Below are 21,631 nucleotides of genomic sequence, written 5' to 3' on the forward strand. Positions count from 1 at the left end.
TCATATTATGATGCCGTGTAATAGATATTTTCAGTTTTTCACGTTTTTTGTACTTGAACAAAAGCAGGTGAATATGAGAGTTTTCATTTATCAAAATGGCACCCCAATCTTCGTACATTTTCATGGGGAACCTCTTGTCTAAATCCAGTACTGAGGGGGGCTCCAAGGTCAGGCTAGGCAAGCACAGACACACACATACTCTGTCTTTTAGAAAGATACATGTTTCTGAAAGTATGGGCAGTCTTTATTGCATAGCAACAAGGGAGCAGCGCTGATGCCATTTATCTTACAAATGAAGCTGACAAGCTGAAAGCAGCATGATTCTGTTGGTTCTTGCATCACTGGACTGGTTTTGTGCAGTCTTCCCATTCTTGATCTAAATACAGAGGCAGTTTAACACTGACATCTTTGTTTAGTTTGCTGGAATCCGGAGAGACCTCCTAACGATGCACTGACTGTAAATAAGGAATAGGATGATACTTTGTAATACTTTCCACAGTTTGTTTTTGCTGTTCTTTCCAGTGGCAAACAGTCTAATACTTGTTTTCAATTCTTAAACCAGAATTTTTATGCATGCGTGTGAGTTATTGCCCTGAGACATGAGATAAAAAAGTTTTATACAAAGTAAGCTTATGAAACCCTCTCAAGAGTATATTGGATTATTTCAGAACAATTTCAGTGTTTATTCAGTGGCTACTATTGCTCCCAACATATTACATTTTATATATAAAAACACAAGGGGTCACCTCTAAGGAATGTGCCCAGATAAAATGTGGGCTTAATTGGAAATTAATATTAGGCTAATAAATTCTACAGCTCTACCTTGTGCTGTCATCTAGCCGCACATAAAAGTGGAACAGGAACAATTATTGCTCCTAGAAACATACATTTTTTATCAACAGTTGAAAGTAACAAGAGGACAACTGATTTAAAGAGCAAGTCAACCCGGAAAAATAAAAATTTGCCTAATAAAAGAAAACAGAATTTTAAGCAACTTTCCAATATACCTGTATGAAAATGTTCAGTGCTTTTAAAGTAGCTTGTAAAAACAGTTGTTATTGAAAGCAGCATTTGCTTAACTCCTGGTTGATACTTTTTACACAATGTTGCAAAAGTCTTAGTTCCCCAGCAAAGTCAGGTCTGTTAATCAGCTGCCTTGTCTTACATTGTATCAACAGTCTGAGTCACCAGAGAACAGACAGGGACAGACAAACACTGCTTTGAATAGCAATACATATACAAATAACTTAAAAACCACAGACAAATTGTAACGAATAAATATTGCAAAGTTGTTTAGAATTATGTTTTCTTTTATTAGGCAAACAATTATTTCTTGGGTTGACTTTTTTCTTTTAATAAAGGAATTGGATCTGTTCCAGAAAGCTTCGAATTACAGAAATGCCGTCTCCTATAGACTCTATTTTATTCAAATAATCCAAATGTTTTAAAATGATTTCCCTTTTCTCTGTAGTAATAATAAAACAGATCTACTCACGAAACGTTAATGGGTTAGCTCACCCGGACCAATATGCCGTCCTGCTCGAACGTTGCTCTCGCGATATGCCGGTCACTGCTTGCCGGCTACTACATCAAAGCCACAAACCGCTACCAAGAATACCAGGAATCCGGCACAGTTAACATCAACGTTCGGCTTTATTCACGCATAGGAAGGATGACAGTGGAGGGTGTACAATTCTAACGCGTTCTACACCCTGCACTGTCATCCTTCCTATGCGTGAATAAAGCCGAACGTTGATGTTAACTGTGCCGGATTCCTGGTATTCTTGATCTGCGCCTTGGTAGCGGTTTGTGGCTTTGTAATAATAAAACAGTACCTTATACTTGATCCCAACTAAGATATAATTAATCCTTATTGGAAGCAAACCCAGTCTATTGGGTTTATTTAATGTTTACATGATTTTCTAGAAGACTTAAGGTATGAAGATCCAAATTACAGAAAGATCCGTTATCCAGAAAAACTCAGGTCCCGAGCATTCTGGTTAACAGGATCATTCTGAATTATATTTACATTGTATTTTTCTCTTTTCCTACCTCCAGTGGCATAACTAGAGATTGGACCCGGGCCCTACCTCCAGGCACACATCCCGAGAAATTCCCCCCTGCCCTTTTTCAAGTGATAACACTCCAGCGGGCCCAAGGGGGTAAAGGCCTGAGTGTAATCGCACCCCCCTCGCCAGTGGTTATACCATTGCCTACTTCTTTGTGACACTGGCTCAGCCTATTATGTAGGCTAGCATGGGCCCTCTTGTAAGACCCCTCTTTGTTATAAATGAATGTAAATTGTTGCTTAACTTGGTGCTATATACACTAATAAATAATCATGATGATAAAGGGCCCAGGTGGCCCAAAACGTTGCCCTATTTGAAATGATTTGACACAATAAATTTCACACTTCTGCAAATCTACAGTGTGCTGCTGACATCTATCTTGACTGGATCACTTGACCCTGAAGCAGGTGTGGGTCCTTCAGTACAGCACCTGGTACCGTAAAAGGTATTTGTTCAGGGATTTAAGGTCTCCATATTAATTATGATGTGTAGTGCAGTGAAGTGTCGGACTGGAACACCACAGGCCCACCAGAGAATCTGATATCAAGGGCCCATAAGTCGAGGAAGCCCTAAAACCTTTTCTTCGTATTGAGAAAAACTCTGATGCCCATGTTCATTGTTCAAATGTAACTTTTTAACATAGCCTAGAAGCCTAGAATATAGCCTAGAACAGGGCTGTCCAACTGGCGACCCGCGGGCCTTGACCCCCTTTGTATGGCCCCGCACATGAAAGTCTGCCTGCTGTGTCTGCTTACCATGTGTAAACAGGTATCACTACAGAGATTAACTGGCCCTGGCCTTGTTTAGGGCAGAGACACACGCTGCTATTTCGGGAGATTAGTCGGCCATGAATGTAAATCGGCAGCAGGAAGGTCATCTAAAGAAGAAGTGATTTCTCGCTTGGCGACTAATCTCCTGAAATAGCAGCATGTATGTTTGCCCTTAAACCTCAAATTCAGACAGTAAAGCCCTGTATTGTTCACACCTGTGATCCCCTTGCATTGTTCACACTTGTTCACACTCTATTGTTCACACCCTAAAGCCCTGTACTGTTCACACCTGAGACCCAGACTGAAACTGCCCACATTGTTTACCTGTTCACACTTCATATAAACTGTTTAAGGGGCACTAGCATTGTGTCACTGTATGTAGCACAGTATGAACTGTTTATCTTAGAGTCCTGATAGGTTTCCCTGTCTCCAGCTCTATTCTTCCTTCCCTATGCTCCCTGTGTGTGCCATACTCTGCATGTGTGTGCCCTGCTCTGCCTATGGAACATAAACCTGGTATTTGTTCTGGGAGTTTGTTTGCATTTATAAATTGTTGTTAGGGCCCCTAAGATGTTTAATCATGTGCTGGAGGGGGGTGCTGTGTTATCCACAGGAGAGGAGGAGGCATATGAATTTAAGGGTATAGTTTAGTATGACTTACATTTTTCACATACTGTATGAGTGTTGAGTGATATCCTGCAGTGAGCACCAACCATTTGTTTTTTGGTGTGCTACCACCATTAATGTGGACAAAATGTGGTAAAATGGGTGTGATTTAAAGTGGGAGTGGTTTAAAAACAGGGAGTGGTTAACAATGGCTTCCATTATTGGCCCAAATTCCGCCCCTCTGTAGTTGGACAGCACTGGCCTAGAACATCTCTATGGCACATGGCCTAGAACATCATATCCCAGATTGTAAGCTTGTTTAAGTAATCAGTTAGCTCTTGCTCTTCCATTTACACTGGGATAGGGCTAAAAGGAGCCAAAAAGCCTTCACAAGCAATTACATGCAAAGGGAAGTCTTCTGAAATCAGAAGGTATTTATTTGTCTCGTGCCATACACACAGCACTGCCTAAATACCAAAAATTAGAGTCTTAATTCTCCCTTAAGGCATCATTGGCGGAGACATGAATGATGGCAGGCAAGTTTGGATATATACTCTAAACCATTAGGCTGTATCTTTGCTATAAAACCAGCGGTTCTGGATGCATAGTTGGTCAAAGGGACATAAAGGAGTGATTTGTACAGTATGTCTCCACCCGTGATGCCTCAAGAGCTGGTTGAGAAAAATAAATTTTTACAGATCTTTTTTTCATAAATCCTTAATGTAAGAAAATGAAAGGAAAACCTGGGAGACTTTCCTTTCCCAGGAAAAAAAAAGAATTAGAAATAAAAATGTGAATGTCAAAACAACTGGTAAGAAAGGGAGGAAAGGAGGAATCAAGGAAACATTATATAAACACAATCAGGATAAAGGATGACTAAGGTTAGGACCTAATGGAAAAAGCAGACATAAAGCACACGTGGCAGATAAGCTGAGTAAAGAAATTTTGACTCATTGATCCATATGATGGTACAATATTTGAGCTCATGTCAGACATCTCAGAAACAAAGATTAATGAGTACAAGAAAGCATTGCTAATAGTAATAATAATGATGATGATGATGAAGGAGAAATCCAGCGGAACTGTTTAAAAGCTTACCGGGTGGTGATGCTATTGAAGTGTTATGAAAAAAATCAGCAGTAGCCAATAGATCACAAAAAGATCAATCAGTAAAAAAAAGAACAGTGCTAAAATGTTCAGTATCACTTGTTTCTAATTAGAACCATGTAATACCCAGGACATTGCAAACCAGGCTGTAACAAAGCATAGAATGGGGACTGGAAAATATACAACTTTGGTTTGGAAGAGAAAGGGCTGCTAGAGACACAGCTGCTGACACTGATTGAAAAAATCAAGAGAGTTTGGAAAATATGTTGAGTTCTGTTATAATGGCTGCTCCAATGCTTTTGGCTAAGCAGATATAATCTCAGCAACCTCTTACAGAAATAATAGTTCTGGTACACTTCATCTGCCTGCTATAAAATCAAAATAACAAACATAAAGCCAAGGTTAGAGCTCAATATGGAATAAGAGAATTGGGAAAGGGGTGATCCTACTGGCAACCTACATCTTTTGATTAAAGACCTCCTCCATGAAATATTATGAGCCTTTGTGAAGTGAAGAACATATCACTTGACTCCTAGCTGCTCAAGGGAAGGGCTATAGTACACATTGTTTTTGTTAGAAGTAAAGTGGTCAACACATCTTAAATAATCATCTGTCAGTGCTTATCATTGAAGGGAATGAGAACCACTCTCTCTATGGCAGATGCTGGTGGTGGCATGTGGGCACTTCTCAGCAATGCCAGATATAGTCTTGTTAACCTATTTAGTGTCATTTCTCTTCTGAGAAGCAAAAAGAGCCCAAAAAATACTTCAATATTATGTCAACATACTCTACTCTGATCTCCATGTCTAGAAAGAAAGGTTTCGGAGAGAGCATAGGAAAGAGCCCAATGAAGACTTCTGCACTTTCCAATTTGTACTGTGATTATAATGGGATCTGGCAGGGAATCTGCATGAAACAGACAGTTTGGATAATGTGGGGTGAGCATGTATGTACAGTTTATCTGTGGGAGAATGTGTATGAATTCATGCATAAGTCTATTGGTGCCCTATTCCCATACTACTCACATTTGGCCATTTAGATACTTTACATTGGTGTGGCTTGATGTTGTGTAATAGATTTTCATGGCAGGTTGTTGGCTATTTCTGGGACATTTTGATGATTTTTGTGGCCCGTAGTGCCACTGAAAGCGAAGCTTACTGCTACAATGTACAGTGATTTTACAGACAAGACTGTGACAAGAAAGAGTCAAAGTATGTATGAGTAACAAGCAATAAAAGGGTAAAATTTCAAATTCATGGGAATTTTAAAAAAAAACTCCCATGAACTTGAAACTTGAAAATGTATTAAAAAAAAAAATCTAATTTTCTAAACTCGGGTAAATAGGATCGACCGAAAACTCGAATCGAATTCAAATTGAATTTTATTTGTTTTAAAAACTCAATTCGAGTTTTTACTCCGAAAAAACTCAAATGTCAGGAAGGCAGCAAACAACTCCAAATTGATCCCAGGACATCTCCCATTGACTAAAACAGCAATTCAGCAGGTTTAAGGTGGCGAGTTGTTGAATTTGAGTTCTTAAAGGACCAGTATAATAAATCTCGAAAATCGAATTTAAAAAACTCGAACCGAATTTTAACCATTACCTAGTGGAATTTGACAGTTTTGATCATAAAAAAACGTGAAATTTCAATTTTGAATTTTCACTTCAACCCGTGATAAATCTGCCCATAAATGTGCAAAACTACTGAGCAGTACCCAACTATCTAGGGGAATGCTGTGATGACACCCATGCCATGCCACATAGTACCAAATATTTGCAGCAGTTAAAGGGCAAGAAAAAAAATCTGTGTATAATTATAATGTACAATTAAGAGATCATTTACAATGAAATCCGTGATTTTTCATTTTTGCAAAGCGATCTACATATGTGGCCATCTTGTTCTGATATCCTAAGTACTTTGGCATTTTTTATTCTCTCCATGCTCTCCCAAATGATTTGTCACAGTCTCTATGACGATGAACATGACATTTTGCCAGAAATTTTCGTTGCTCTAGGTGAGCACAGTCTTTTTGTCCATCTTTCCAATTTACAAATGTTGGAAGGTATGGAATCCAATAGTTATGACATCCCTATGGATACACCACCCAGAAGCACACAACTGCAGCAGCAATAGCCACTTGGCAATTTACAAAGGGCAAATTCTGTACAAGTATTTTATATCTGTTGTTCACTTCTATGTCTATGTTATGCTTGTCTTTATCTCAGAATTCTTCTGCTCAAAAAATGTGAAAAGAACAAGTTTTGATATGAGATTAGAATGATTTAAAGCCTTTCCAAGCTTACTGAACAATGTGTTGTAGTTGTCAGGAAAGCAGATTATCTCTAACCCCACAGCAGAGTCCTTTTCAATCTAAGCTTGAAGCAAAATAGTTTAATAAGCCCTGATTTCGTTTACAGAAAAGACATCACCAACATGTGATAGAAGTATGTGAAAAATGAAAGGAAAGGCATGTCTGGCAAGATGGAAATGTAGAAATGTAAGTGAATTTTCTTTTGACATTAACATTTTTTTAACTGAGAAATTGTGTTTTGCTCTAAATGTTTTTATCATAATCAAGTCCTCCTAGTAACAGATCAAAAACAGTCCATAGGCAGTCAACTCACATACATCATCTAGAACAGTGATTCCAAAACTGTTGGGCTGGGGTGCCTTCCCAGTCTGAAGGGCAGTTAGAGATAAGTTTGGATAGAATGCCTATTTGCTCTCCTAGAAACTCCTGAAGCCCACTTTAGATTTATATTTAGGGGTAAACACTTCAATGTCCTAGATATTCATTAAACTATGGCTGAATGGCCAGTACATCCAATTTTTCATATGTTTATGAGCTGTTTATGTGTTAAAGTGGACCTGTCACCCAGACACAAAAATCTGTATAATAAAAATCATTTTCAAATTAAACATGAAATCCAATTTCTATTTTTTACTAAAGCAATCATAGCTGTTGTAAGCTCATTTAAAAATCTCAGCTGTCAATCAAATATTGTCTGCCCCTCCTCTATGCCATGGGCATAGAGGCGGAGCAGACAATTACTTTCACTTTCCATTCAGCACTTCCTACATGTCACTGCTCTCCCAATATTTCCTCATTCTTTAAACCATTTAATTGTGTAGCCAGGGCATGGGAATGGACATCGGGTCCCCCATTCTGGTGCACAAACAAGATTCTGGGATGATTCAAGGCTTGTCTTAATAACAGTGTCCACAAAATGGCTCCTGCCTGTTTGTTATAGTTGTGAATTCCCAGACTGAAAGAAACATAATATTTATTTAGTGTAATAAGGTTAATTTTGCTTGTGATAAAATAGGATTTTGAATAATTTTTTTGGGTGACGGGTCCCCTTTAAGGGGCAACCATTATCAGGAGAGTACCTAGGTGAAATAGGGAATCTCTTTTGCTGCCCCTTTAAGGGGGGCCATGGCCAAATTTAGGGTCCAAAGCAGTGGCGGAACTACAGGGGGTGCAGGCCCGCACCCCCTCAGGGCCCCCGGCAGCTCGCGCGCCACTGAAATCCGGGCCGAAAATCAAGTACGGTGGGGGGTGGGGGGCGGGGGGCCCGGCTGCACGTCCCGCACCAGGGCCCGCCCCCCTCTAGTTATGTTACTGGTCCAAAGGGGGACTCAAGGTAAAATAATCTCAAAACCACTGCTCTAGACTGAGACGAATACAGTAGAACCCCCATTTTACAGTTTAAGTTTTCTCTCATTTTACATTGTTGTTTTGTGGTCCCACCTATATATTAAGCATAATACATTTCCCTGATTTTACATTTTCCTGGATTTTACATAATTTTTTTTTTGGTCCTCTGAAAAACGTAAAATGGGGGTTCTACTGTATATCATATAGTTATTCATAGGAGTTACTATGACTCCAGGGAAATCCCCTTAAATGCTTTTCTGTCTATGAGTGTTTTCATATGTAAATCCATTCAATAGTTTGCCCCTAGGCACTTTGAATTATATAAAAAATACATAATTTGGTTATGTTACTACTTTGAAATTGAGATAAATTTGACACCCCAGTGATAACATCGCCGCATTTCCTACCGACTCTATGACCAATGAACACAATAATTAGTAACATATATTTAAAAATGAATGAATGAATCACTACTGTTCTCAATGTATTCCTTTACGAAGGAAATGCACGTGTTAAGGACTACTCACAAAGTTATGAAGAATGAATGACGAGGAGAGCATTTCTTTGTATAGAGGAGACAGACACTTCTGTTAAGGCTTGTCAATTCTACAGGTTGTTAAGCAAAATCAAGGAGACAAAAATGGAAAATGATTGCTTCACAGGCAAAGTATATGAACAGTAAACAGGTGTGGGTTGAGATTGTGGCTGCATTAAAGGAGAAGGAAAGGTTAAAACTAAGTAAGCCTTATCAGAGAGGTCCACCTAAATATACCAGTAAACCCTCAAAGTAATGCTGCCCTGAGTCCTCTGTCAAAAGAAACACTGAATTTCTTTCCTTCTATTGTGTACACATGGGCTTCTGTATCAGACTTCCTGCCTTCAGCTTAAACCTCCTTGCCACGGGCCTGAGCATGCTCAGTTTGCTCCTCTTCCCCCCCCTTCTCTGCTGTAATCTGAGCCCAGAGCTATAAGTGAGCAGGGAGAGACTCAGGCAGGAAGTGATGTCACACCAAGCTAATACTGCAGCTGCTATCCTATTACTATAATAAAAGTCTTGAATATATTGTATCTGTCTGCTCGGATTGCTTTCCTGACACAGAGAGCTGTTGGTGTGCCAATTGACCTGTGAGGGAACCCGTACAGTATCTTAACTATCTGGTGCAAGACCTTGCAGGACAGTAGATACGTTTTCACCAGTTTTACATATACCTTTGTGAATGTTACAAATGTCATATTTTTATATTGAACAAATTTGATTGTAAGTGCTAGGGTGGCACCACACAACACAAAACAGATGTGATATACCACACAGTATTATTGAGATGAAGGTGTCTAGCACCAGAACATTTGCCAGGACAGAGGGATTTGTAAATCATGAAAAGTGAGTCTGCTACACACTGACTCAGCTCTCGGGCTGCATTTCAAAGCAACGCTTAGGGACAGGACAGGGCAGTTCCATCAAAAGTGTAACACTTAAGCATTGGATTTTTCATAAAATGAAAGCTACTTTAGTCTTAAAATGAAAGGTCCTTTTGAAAAAAAATCCATTCAAATGAAAGAAGATTGATTTTAAATAAGTTTATAGCAGTATGAGGTAGATGATCTCTTCTCATCATTTTTTTAGGCTATCCAGATATGCAAATACATGCAACTGTAAGGTAGTTTAAAGGGGTGGCTCACCTTTTAGTTAACTTTAAGTATGTTATAGAATGGCTCATTCTAAACAACTTTTCAATTGACCTTCATTTTTTTCTTTTTTTGTAGGTTTTGCATTATGTGCTGACTCTTTCCAGCCTACACTGACCCCCATGTTCATGTTCATTACATCATTTAGCAGACAATATCATAAAATAAAGACATTAATAAAGAAGAACATACCTATTCTGTTTAATGATGATAGTTTACATAATATCTTAAAAGATGATTGCAAATTCGTCACACGACGAGCACCCACGCTAGGTAATCTATTGGCACCGAGTGCAGTACCAGGTAAAATAAAGACAAAAACCTGGTTACATGTAAATGGCACTTATAAATGTGGTGCGAATAGATGTGTTACATGTGAAAGAGTAATGGTATCGAAAGATTTCGTTAGTAAAAACACAGGAAAATTATTTAAAATGAATCATTTCATAAATTGTAATACCAAATTTGTTATCTATCTGCTAAGTTGCTCTAAATGTGGCATACAATATGTTGGGTGTACGTCCAGGAGTTTAAAATGCAGAATGAGAGAACATATACATCACATAGCCTCCCGCAGTCATTCCACGGTAGTATATAGGCATTTTCTTCATTGTAATAATGGTGACGTAAAGTGTTTGAACATTCAAGGTATAGAAAAAATTGAGCCGGTCTATCGAGGAGGTAATTTAATGGAAAGGCTTCTCCATAGAGAAGCATTCTGGATTTTTACACTGGGAACTCGCCAACCTGCAGGCCTAAATTTTCCGTTGGACATAACTTGCCACGTTTAATTTAATTTTGTTTAATTATGTGTCCTTGTGCAATAATTTAGTTAAAAAATTGAGATAGTTATTGATAACATGGCAATTAGAACTTTTTCTTATCTATGCCTTTGAATTTCATACACTTGGGGGCAGATTTACAAAATTCGAGTGAAGAATTCGAATGTAAAAAAATTCGAATTTCGAAGTATTTTTTGGGTACTTCGACCATCGAATTGGTTAAATTCGATCGAATTCGATCGAATTCGAACGATTCGAACGATTCGAAGTAAAAATCGTTCGACTATTCGACCATTCGATAATCGAAGTACTGTCTCTTTAAAAAATACTTCGACCACCTACTTCGGTAGATAAAACCTACCGAAGTCAATGTTAGCCTATGGGGAAGGTCCCCATAGGCTTGCCTGTGATTTTTTGATCGAAGGATTTTCCTTCGATCGTTGGATTAAAATCCTTCGAATCGTTCGATTCGAAGGATTTAATCGTTCGATTGAACGAAAAATCCTTCGATCGATCGATCGCAGGATTTGCGCAAAATCGTTCGACTTCGATATTCGAAGTCGAACGATTTTAGTTCCCAGTCGAATATCGAGGGTTAATTAACCCTCGATATTCGACTATTGATGAATCGGCCCCTGTGTGTCAAATACGTCTAACACTTTATCCAATTGTCTCATAAGTGGCTGCTTTTATATATACAATGCATACTACACATCGCTGAAAATCTTGTCTCACTCTACATGCTTCATTATGATCATAAAATAATTTCACTCCCAGTTTGGGTATAGCTTATCAGGGTAAAATTTATTAGCCTAGGAATAATGATTTATTTAAATTATTTAAATTATTTAAATTATTTACACCATTAATCATGAATTGTAAAATATTAAATACCGATAACTAATAATAATTATCATTAATGCCCTTGTGTCTTTATTCATTTACAATTTACGGTATATACTAAAATTGTGAATTATTAAATATTTATGACATTATTGACACATTGACATTAATTTCTTACAATCATTTAATACATTAAGATGAACTAAAACCTTTTTTGAAATTTAACGTTTTTTGTTAAATGTTTATAATTAATATCCATTGAATGAAATTGAGGGTTTATTTTATTTGTTAATTCATTTATTTGTTCATCTTTGTATTTTCCTTGGCTTTTCTCATAACTTGCTTTCAAATAACATTTTCACCTATGTTTTAACAACCGAGAGCAGTTCTATACGGCAGAATTTTAATTAACTCATAGCAACGCTAAGGGCATCGCTAACATCTGTTTTTTATTCCAAATGATTGAATTAAATTAGTGATGTCATTTCCTTTGAGAATTGTTTCAAAAAGCCGTTGAGAGTTTGTGTAAACTTGTGCCTATGACTACGTATCGCATGGATACGAAACGCGTCAGGACAGTTTGGTTTTAATGATTTGAAATAAAAGTTGTATTTTACCCATTTCGAAGTGACGTCCGGCAGTGCTTGCCTATTCTCCTATACTTGACAGTGCACACACCCCCTGCTACGGGTTCGGGGCGACGCACCCGGACCACTAAAGACTACGGGTGAGTGCTTTCCTATTTATACATCAGCGACTTTTCCTTTGATTATTCGTTTAAGTGCTGGACCTGGGGTTTTTACACCCAGGTCACGTTTGTTGCTGGGTGAGCAAGATTTTCTTTTCTCATCCAATGAAATTCCTTTCATTTATTCACATATGACCCTTTCCGAGACTGTGCAGCTTTAAATTTTCTTGTATATTATTACTACACTGACCCCCATCTAGAAACAAATGCTCTGTAAGGCTACACATTTATTGTTATTGCTACTTTTTATTACTCACCTTTCTATTCAGGGTCACTGACCCCCACCCAGAAACAAATGTTCTGTAAGGCTACAAATTTATTGCTATTGCTACTTTTTATTACTCACCTTTCTATTCAGGGTCTCTCTTATTTTTATTACACTCTCTTATCCAAATAAATACATGCTTGGATCTCTCCCCGATATGCGTGGGCCCTAGGGCCCAACGATCGGATCCTAACGGTGGCTTTACAGGCGGTCGGATTGTGGGACCGCATCAACGAACAGATGCGGCCGCGATCCGATGGGATTTTTAGTCCCATCTGATCGAGATCTGGCCGATCTCGATCAGGGAAACCCTTTGGGGGGGCCCCATACACGGGCCAATAAGCTGCCGACTCGGTCTGTCGGCAGCTTTTATCGGCCCATGTATGGCCACCTTTAGGGTATTTTGGATCCTAGCAACCAGATTGCTGAAATTTCAAACTGAAGAGCTGCTGAGTAAAAAGCTAAATAACTCAAGTACCACAAATAATAAATAATGAAATCCGGAAGCAAATTGTCTCAGAATATCACTCTCTACATCATACTAAAAGATTATTTAAATGTGAACGGCCCCTTTAATGTACTTTCAATTGTTGTCAGTGAGAGACAATTCACAGTACTCTAGTAATGTCAGTTTTTGTACATTTCCATTTTCTAACCACAACCCAATGTAAAAGTACTGAAATCCTTCTGTACTTTATACAAATACAGCATTTGCAAGGAAAAGCGACATTATTGAAAGCATTTCCTGACTTTTGACACTAAAGTGCGACACTGCCGCAGTATATCTGGAAAGGAAAGTCAGTCAGTGACAAGCTCGGCACTGGTAAGCCAGTAAATATTGCTTACATTACCTTTATAGCCTCCGGCAGGAACATTTCTCCTGCATGCTGGAGCTCTCAGACACAGGGAAAAAAAGGCTATATTTTAAGATCAAAGAGCTTTAAAGTTCAATTCAATACAGATGCTATTAACTAAAGCTGGCATCTGTTCTACAAGGAATCATTCATTTCTAATGTTTATTTTAAAGACTAATTTATTAAGACTAATTTCATCTTTAGTAAATACAGTAAACCTGATGAGGAACAAACTAAAATTAGGAGCAATTTAAGGAGTGCAAAATATCTACCCACTGCATTTAAGTCCCAACAGTCCTTTTTTTATTACTAACCAGTGAGAGGTAAATTTGAAGGTTGTTCTTTAATCAGCTACTAACAAGACATGGAACGTTAACAGTGTAATTTATTCCAGACTGACCAGCACTCTCATATTATGCTGTACATACTGTCAGTTGCTTCTAGGAAGTGCAATTAAAAATGTTTTGTAACATTGTTGGTTTTATGTTTGTCTTTAAGGGTTGATTCTTAATTAGTGGATCCTTTGCTTTTGTTTGGACTGGAATTGTGAAGCACCAACATTTTCCACAGGGCTGTACAACGATTATGGATGACACAATGGGGTATATTTATCAAAAAGTGAAGTTAGAGATCCCACAGTCCACTAGAGTGAAATTCCGCCACTCTCCATTAATTTCTATGGGATTTTTAAAAGAGTATTTATCAACGGGTGAAGTGAAAGTTCATCCTTTGATAAATACGCCTTTCAAAATCCCATAGAGAGTGGCAGAATTTCACTCTAGAGAACTGTGGCGCTCACTTTTTGACAAATATATCCTGATAATGGGAAAGAAGACACCAGGTGGGACATTCACTAAGATTCGTTATTGCGCCAGCGTCCGATTCGCCGCGCTCCACCAGGCGTATTTTCGCCAGCGCTACGGGAATTCACTAAAATCTGAAGTTGCGCCCAGGAGAAGCGTAAGGTTGTGTAGTTGTGCTAGCTTTAATTCGCCAAGCAAAGCAAAGTTACCCTAGTGATGCTTAATTTGCATTCGGCGCCAAATTCAAGTTACAATGGAGGTATATGTAGCAGCACTACACAAGCCTGGGAAACCTTCAAAACAGCAAATAACATTTTTATTTTGCCCTACACATGTGCCCACTGTATAGTTAAGGTGCCATGAGTTAGGAAATGTAGGGGGGAAGGAGGGTAGCCCCCAAAAAAAATTTGCTCTTTTTCAGCCTATCACCCATAAAAAATGAAAAAACGCCAGCGTTTTTTGGGACTTAGAAAATTTTTTAACTTTTTTTGAAGCAATCCTTATCTACTCTATTGCACTTCGTCTGGTCTGAGGTGGTGAAGGAAGTCTGGCGTAAAAGGTAGCGTCCAGAATAATTTGCGCGGCGTCAATGAATTTGCGTAGTTACGTCCGTTGTGCAAATATGCCAGGCGTAAGGGTGCGAAGTAACACTAGCGAATTTACGTTAGTGTATCGGCGAATTAACGAAAATGCGATACGCTGGCGCATTCGCGCTAGCGTTAGGTGCTTCGTTGTTTAGTGAATTTGCCCCTAGAGACCCAGGTTCAATGCCTAAATATAGATCCTTTGATTCCTGACTTTCTGACTTCGCTACTTGCTGCCTGCCCTGATGTTTTGCCTGGATACGACTATGAACTTTCTTAACCCTTTAGATACCGTGAATTGGACTTTCTGTATAGAAGCTTGCTCCTTCCTCCCGACTTTAACCTATGAAAATCACTAGGCTCTTGCAGTATGGTTTGGGAAATTCAGGAATGATGTCCCATCTTGTATTGTGCATCTGTATGAATGAATAATGCCTCAACCCTTAACCCTTAAACCTGCACAAAATGTTGAATCCTTGGATTTTACATATTACTTTTTCATTGCCAAAGCTCAGAAAGTAGGAGTCCCTTGGTATTCCTGATGATTGCTTATAGCCCGATTGCTCCCCAACTACTTACACAGGGCTGGCATCCTAGGAATGGACTGTTGTCATCCATTGAATTGCAGCTGCTCTTTTTACCTGAACATTTACTGGTATTAAACCACCTTCAATCATTAACCTTTATATATAAACATTCCACAGGGTTTTAATATATTTTCTGTGAAATCACTGCCTGTCACATGGAAATGCTCTGGAAAATGAATAATTTGCAGCTTCATAAAAGAAGCTTTTCGTTTTAAATTCTCTTTTTCTCTGAGTTTCTTTGTTTTTTCCACCCTTTAATAATATAGTGCCATAATTCTCAAAGCGTGCTAGGTAATCCAACATACCATGAAAGAAAAAGAGCCATTGATCTTTCAAAAATCTCTGCATACTCTGAAAATCCATGTTGTAACTGGACACAAATATTGTGTGGAATTGGATAAGTACAACTCACAGATTTTGTTTGGTACTTTCTAAGGCTAAGTTAAGCCTGCTAGGATTTCTGGAGTAGCTACATCTGTATTTGCCCCAGGGCCTCTAGTAAGTTCCCAGGCTCTAAGACAATTGTTTAAAATGCATTTTATTCAAACAAAAGTGCCGCATAGGGGTGTTGCTGCTTTAGACCCAGTGTCATTTATACTGTTGCCAGGCTATTTGGGTTAGACAGGCAGCGGGACAGCATACCAATGGACTCAGTGGCAGCCACAGATTAGTTCAGAAAAACTCTTCAGACACAGCTAAGCATGGCTGTACAACCACAAGCAGCAACCTCTAGCTGAACTAATATACTGGGAAACATAAATCTGTTACGAAGATACATTGTTTGGCAAACACAAAACAATTGCTCGCTTCTAAAGTTCATTAAAATACTGGCAGAAGGCTGCTGGTCTGGTCCTCACAGCTTCACAGCTGATGTCACGGGAGCTTGCCTCTAGGGACTCTACTAGTTATCATGGGACCCTATACAAGTTTACAGGGCCGAATTGTGCTCTCCACACTAGTGATAAAGGTAAATGGGCGAGGGGGGTCTGCCTCAGAAATGCCTCTCTGGTTAGAAGGGATACAATTTGGAAACAAGCACTTCATTGGAAGGCTGATATGGTCTACTTTCAAGGCTTATCCTAGTCCCTCATTGTTGTTATTATTATGTATTCATAAAAGGCCAACATAGTCTGCAGCATTGTAGAATAAATGGGTGTATACATTAAACATACAGGAAGAACATACAAACATTCAAAACAACCAATTACTGATACAAGAGGTAAAGAGAGCCATGCCCAATAAGCTTACAATCTAAAAATGGACCAGGAGACAATCAATTGGTTTGGAAAGATTTAAATAGTTTTGTTTCCCAAAGGTCAAATTTGAAATACTTTATGTATTTGTTTTCCTTGGAATTAATGGCAAAATTGACCCAAGGGACAAACGATTGGATTATCCTTATTTGGCCCAATGTGGCGGTGGCCACATTGGGTAAAGAACTTATCTAGTTGTAGTTTAGTAGAACAAGGGGTATATTTATCAAAGAGTGAAGTTAATAGTGAAGTTCCTCCACTAGAGTGAAATTCCGCCACTTCCCATTCATTTCTATGGGGTTTTTAAAGGCGTATTTATCAAAGGGTGAAATTTCACTTTCACCCATTGATAAATATGCCTTTCAAAATCCCATAGAAATGAATTGAGAGCTGCGGAATTTCACTCTAGTGGCGGAACTTCACTTTTTGATAAATTTACCCCCAAAACCCTGTGTGAACAGTGTGTGTCAGTCAGGTGGCAGGGGGCAACTTATGGGCAAAAAGGTTAGCAAAATGGGTGCAGGTAAAATGTTATAATTCCACTACACCCACATAAAGCTCTAGCTAAGGTATAAATAACCCCTTAGTGTGGAATATACAGTATAGCACACAGATTATTTATTGTATGGGCTGATATAACCCAGCACTAAAGAAATATTTACTGTAAATATAGAAAAGCTCTATAAAAATAAAGTTTTCCATACATTTCCATAAGTGTTTACATAATAATTACTACAGTTCATTCCATCACCAGAAGAGTTTTGACTGGAGCCAAAAACTGAGGATGAAAATATTGTGTTGCATTTGACTTGTATCTCCGCATTTGCTTAAAGGTTAGAGCAGAAATATGAGATGCCATGTCAGATTTAAACATTTTTGTTTCCCAAAGGGGCGACTCAGCTCAAATTTGAAATATTTATTTGCTTTCCTCAGAATTAATGGGAAACGTGTCCAGTAAAACTTGGGAAATGTATGACCTTTGTCACTTTCAACGAGAAATGATCACATGAGTTCTGAGGCAGCTATTAGCCAGAATGAATAAAAAGAAATAATAATACTTCTCTGTAAGAAAATCACATACTGTATATTATTTGAGAGAGCAGAGGGCAGAGGCAGACAGGTCTGGAGTGAAAAAAGAAAGGAAGTATGGTCATCATCTTGGGAGATAAATAAAATCAGAGATATATCATCCACATGGCTGTTGATAACTACAACTCCCAGCATCCCTATTTGCCATTCTGTTAGAAAGGGTTGCCACCTTTTCTGGAATAAAAAAATAACAGCAGGGAATGCAGGGAGGCTGTGGGATGTGCTGTTGGGTGATGTGATGGACAGACTCTCTTTTTAAAGCTATTTTCCTCATGAGGCTCCTCTGGTGCTGGTGTACCTGAATTCATATTTGCTCTACCCAAAAGCTTGTTGCTTTTAGGGCCATTTCCCAAAGCATCTGCTTCCAATTTAATTGAATAGGAAATACTCTCCTTAAAACAGAGATAGGCGCTGTCAGGCATGGAACCCTCAACAACACTGAACGACAGGTAGGTCTGGAAAAGTCCTTTTGCTGGACATAGGGACATGTTGCTAAGTGAGACCTTATTATAAGGTCAGATTGCTAGCTTAATGGTTCAGTATGATAAAGTATTACTTTGGTAGAGAAGAGTCCTTTCAATCTGTAACTTTAAGGGGCCGATTCACTAAGCTCGAGTGAAGGATTCGAATGAAAAAACTTCGAATTTCGTAGTTTTTTTTGGGTACTTCGACCATCGAATTGGTTAAATTCGTTCGAATTCGAACGAAATCGAACGAATCGAACGAAAAATCGTTCGACTATTCGACCATTCGATAGTCGAAGTACTTCCCCTTTAAAAAAAACTTCGACCCCCTACTTCGGCAGCTAAAAGCTACCGAAGTCAATGTTAGCCTATGGGGAAGGTCCCCATAGGCTTGCCTGTGATTTTTTGATCGAAGGATTTTCCTTCGATCGTTGGATTAAAATCGTTCGAATCGTTCGATTCGAAGGATTTAATCGTTCGATCGAACGAAAAATCCTTCGATCGATCGATCGCAGGATTAGCGCTAAATCCTTCGACTTCGATATTCGAAGTCGAAGGATTTCAATTCGAGGGTCGAATTTCGAAGTATTTTTAACTTCGAAATTCGACCCTTAGTGAATCGCCCCCTAGTATGGCTAAAAATGTGTAATATCCTAATGCACCTCCAGGATGTTACCCTTATAATAAACTTTGACTTTGAGTTTATAATGGGACAAAACACAATCTTATTTCATAAGCAACCCCAAGCCTAATGCAAGTGAATCAGAAATAAACATACACAATCGCCACACACATCGATAATTAAAAAAGGATTACAAAGAGAAATGCTATTACTTTAAATGATATATACACAGACTAAATTTGTACTTTTGCAACTAAAACTTTGGGACATTAGCCGGCAACCCATGGGATCATGTTGTGAAGCAGTCTGGCCAAGTAATCTTCAACCTGTGGTTGTCCAGCTAAACTACAACTCTCTGATTTCCAGTGACAGCCAATTGTAACGTTTCTATTGGCTTATCTTCTGTTGAACACACTACATGAGTCCCCTGCAGTAAAACATTAATCAGGCAGACTGGCAAAACGGTGCCATTTTCAACCAATTGCCTATGTGTCGCCACCATTATTTTGTGTTCAATATTTAAATGCACTTATTGAGGCATCCATTGGTGGGCAGTTGTTATGTTTTAGAGCTAATAACTAATACATTAGTTCTGCATTCCCTCACATAAATTGCATTGCTCGAATAGTCATTGCTCCAATAGTAAACAAAACGTTATATATATATTATATATGATAAGGAAATAAGGAGTAGAATAAAACACTACTTTCCACAGCCTACCTCAAACAGCTGACATCTCAAATTCTGTTCATATATTAAAAATACATTGAACCCTGTCAATGTACACTCTTCTCTTTATATCAGATCAACCTGTATTACTAGGTCCCAGGGTAAAAAGACAAGTCACTTAATTGCACCTGCCAGTGCCACTAATTACAACCATGAGTATAGAAAATGATAGATAATTGATAAGGGAGAGGATTGAAACAAAATATTTCCTACAGCCTAAAAAAATATATATATACCTATGGGATCTGTTATCCAAGATGCGGAAAAAGAAGCGTTTCCATCCCTTAAGGCTACTAAGAAACTTTTAAACATTAAATAAACCCAATAGAATTGCTTTGCCACCAATATGGATTCATGCAACTTAGCTACCATCAAGTACAAGCTACTGTTTTATTATTACAGAGAAAAGAGGAAAGCAGACCAAGAAAATAATTATATATATATATATATATATATATATATATATATATATATATATATATATATATATATATATATATATATATATATAAAATATATTTCCGAAAATGGGTTTCCGGATAATAGATCCCATACCTGTATATTGACCCAGCTATTGTAGCTCAATTCCTATATTAGATCGACCTGTATTATTACAAGGTCCCAGGTAAGCTAGACTAGTCACTTACCTGCACTTGATTACAAACACCACTACTTCAAATGAAAAGAAATATATCCCCACACTTGTATTCATTTAATGAATTGAATGCTGTCAGTGTAACCCAGTTCTCTTTCTATTAGTTCAACCTCTAATACAAGGTGTGTACTAGGAGCAAAACTTCAGCTTGTTCTGTTACATACCAGTCTGGCGAGAATCTTTTGACTTTCCTCGTCAGTGCAGCGATCGGAGAAGAGGCTCTTGTGTACAAACAGGAAAGTGTTGATGAGAATCCAGCAGGAGAGCCAGAAAAGCAGGAAGAGCAGAGTGTTCCTCTTCAAGATCCTGATCCTCAGCCATTTGAGAGGCAGGATTCTCATGGTAAGTTTGCAGTAAGCATCACATCTTGAAAAAATAGCGACATCCAAATGTGTACTCACACTGCTGATAAAATAACACTTGCAGTTTGCTACATTGCTGCCTTGGGGCTGTTTTGATTCTTCAGTCTTGGAATTTAGTTATTATACTTTGTGGTGGTCCACAGATACCTGAAATCTACAGCTATATGAACTTTGATTACAATTGAACCATTATCATTTTGTTCTCTCGACATCCAAATGCTCCCGGGCTTCTGAAAGTCGCTGCTGTGCTACTGCTGCTTAAAGGCTTTTCCCCACAAGCTAATCCATCCTGTTCCATGCACTTATCCACTGCTGCTGCTGTGCTGTCATAAATCCCCTGGCAGGTGGACAGCATGCCATCCTTATGCAGCAGCAGCAGCAGCATCCCTGCTGAGATCAGTAGCCTCTGATGAAGATACGAGTCCTGACTTGCTGCTTTTCCCACATGTACAGGGACACATACTGAGCACACTCTATTGCTCTCAAAGTGCTGCTGCTTTTAAGTGAGAACTGAGTCGCCTTTTCAATTTAAGCTACACTGTTCCGCCTTCTTTTGTCTGCTGTCTCCTGTGTCAAGCAGCCTTCTCATTTACCAGGCAGCTATTTTGTTAGGTTCACACACACCAGAGTAAAGAGGGGTTTGAGCCCCCGTTCAGAGCTGAACCTTTAGGAGGTGGCCGTCTAAAGAGACGTCAACAAGATTGATAGGTCTAGTGATGAATTCTGCTTCACTACTGCTCAGAATGATTTCATTATGTTAGTCGTTTGTATCATTTGCACTGCAAATAATCACACGTCATGTCCATGGGTAACTAGGAACATCTTTTGGTTTTGTATTAAAGCCTGATGTTTGTGCAGAATGGCATGAACTAAACTGTCAGCTTGTTGGTCTGATTAGGCATGCTGACTGATTACAAGGAATCATTGCTGCACATTTAATGAACAGGGAACAAGTTGCCCTGGAATATTATAAATGCATACTTTCGGACTCTTTTGTGGCCCTTTAAAGTCTGCATCAGTCAGTGACTGCCCTGTGGCACTCCAGCTGTCTCTGAGCGTCAGCTTGGCGGTAGTAAAATGCTTGGAGGTGCAA

General features: G+C 38.7%; 1 protein-coding gene across 1 annotated transcript in view; it reads right to left on the reverse strand.

Moving 5' to 3' along the window:
* dipk1c.L (divergent protein kinase domain 1C L homeolog) overlaps window positions 1-21,172 on the reverse strand; it is a 54,243-nt gene extending 33,071 nt beyond the window's left edge. The window contains exon 1 of the mRNA XM_018267851.2: window positions 20,341-21,172. Within this exon, the coding sequence (XP_018123340.1) occupies window positions 20,341-20,517 (177 nt within the window). The 5' untranslated portion in view covers window positions 20,518-21,172. The remainder of the gene's footprint in view (window positions 1-20,340) is intronic.
* Between the last annotated feature and the right edge of the window lie 459 nt (window positions 21,173-21,631).

Source organism: Xenopus laevis, chromosome 6L (genome assembly GCF_017654675.1).
Source record: "Xenopus laevis strain J_2021 chromosome 6L, Xenopus_laevis_v10.1, whole genome shotgun sequence".
Taxonomy (NCBI): domain Eukaryota; kingdom Metazoa; phylum Chordata; class Amphibia; order Anura; family Pipidae; genus Xenopus; species Xenopus laevis.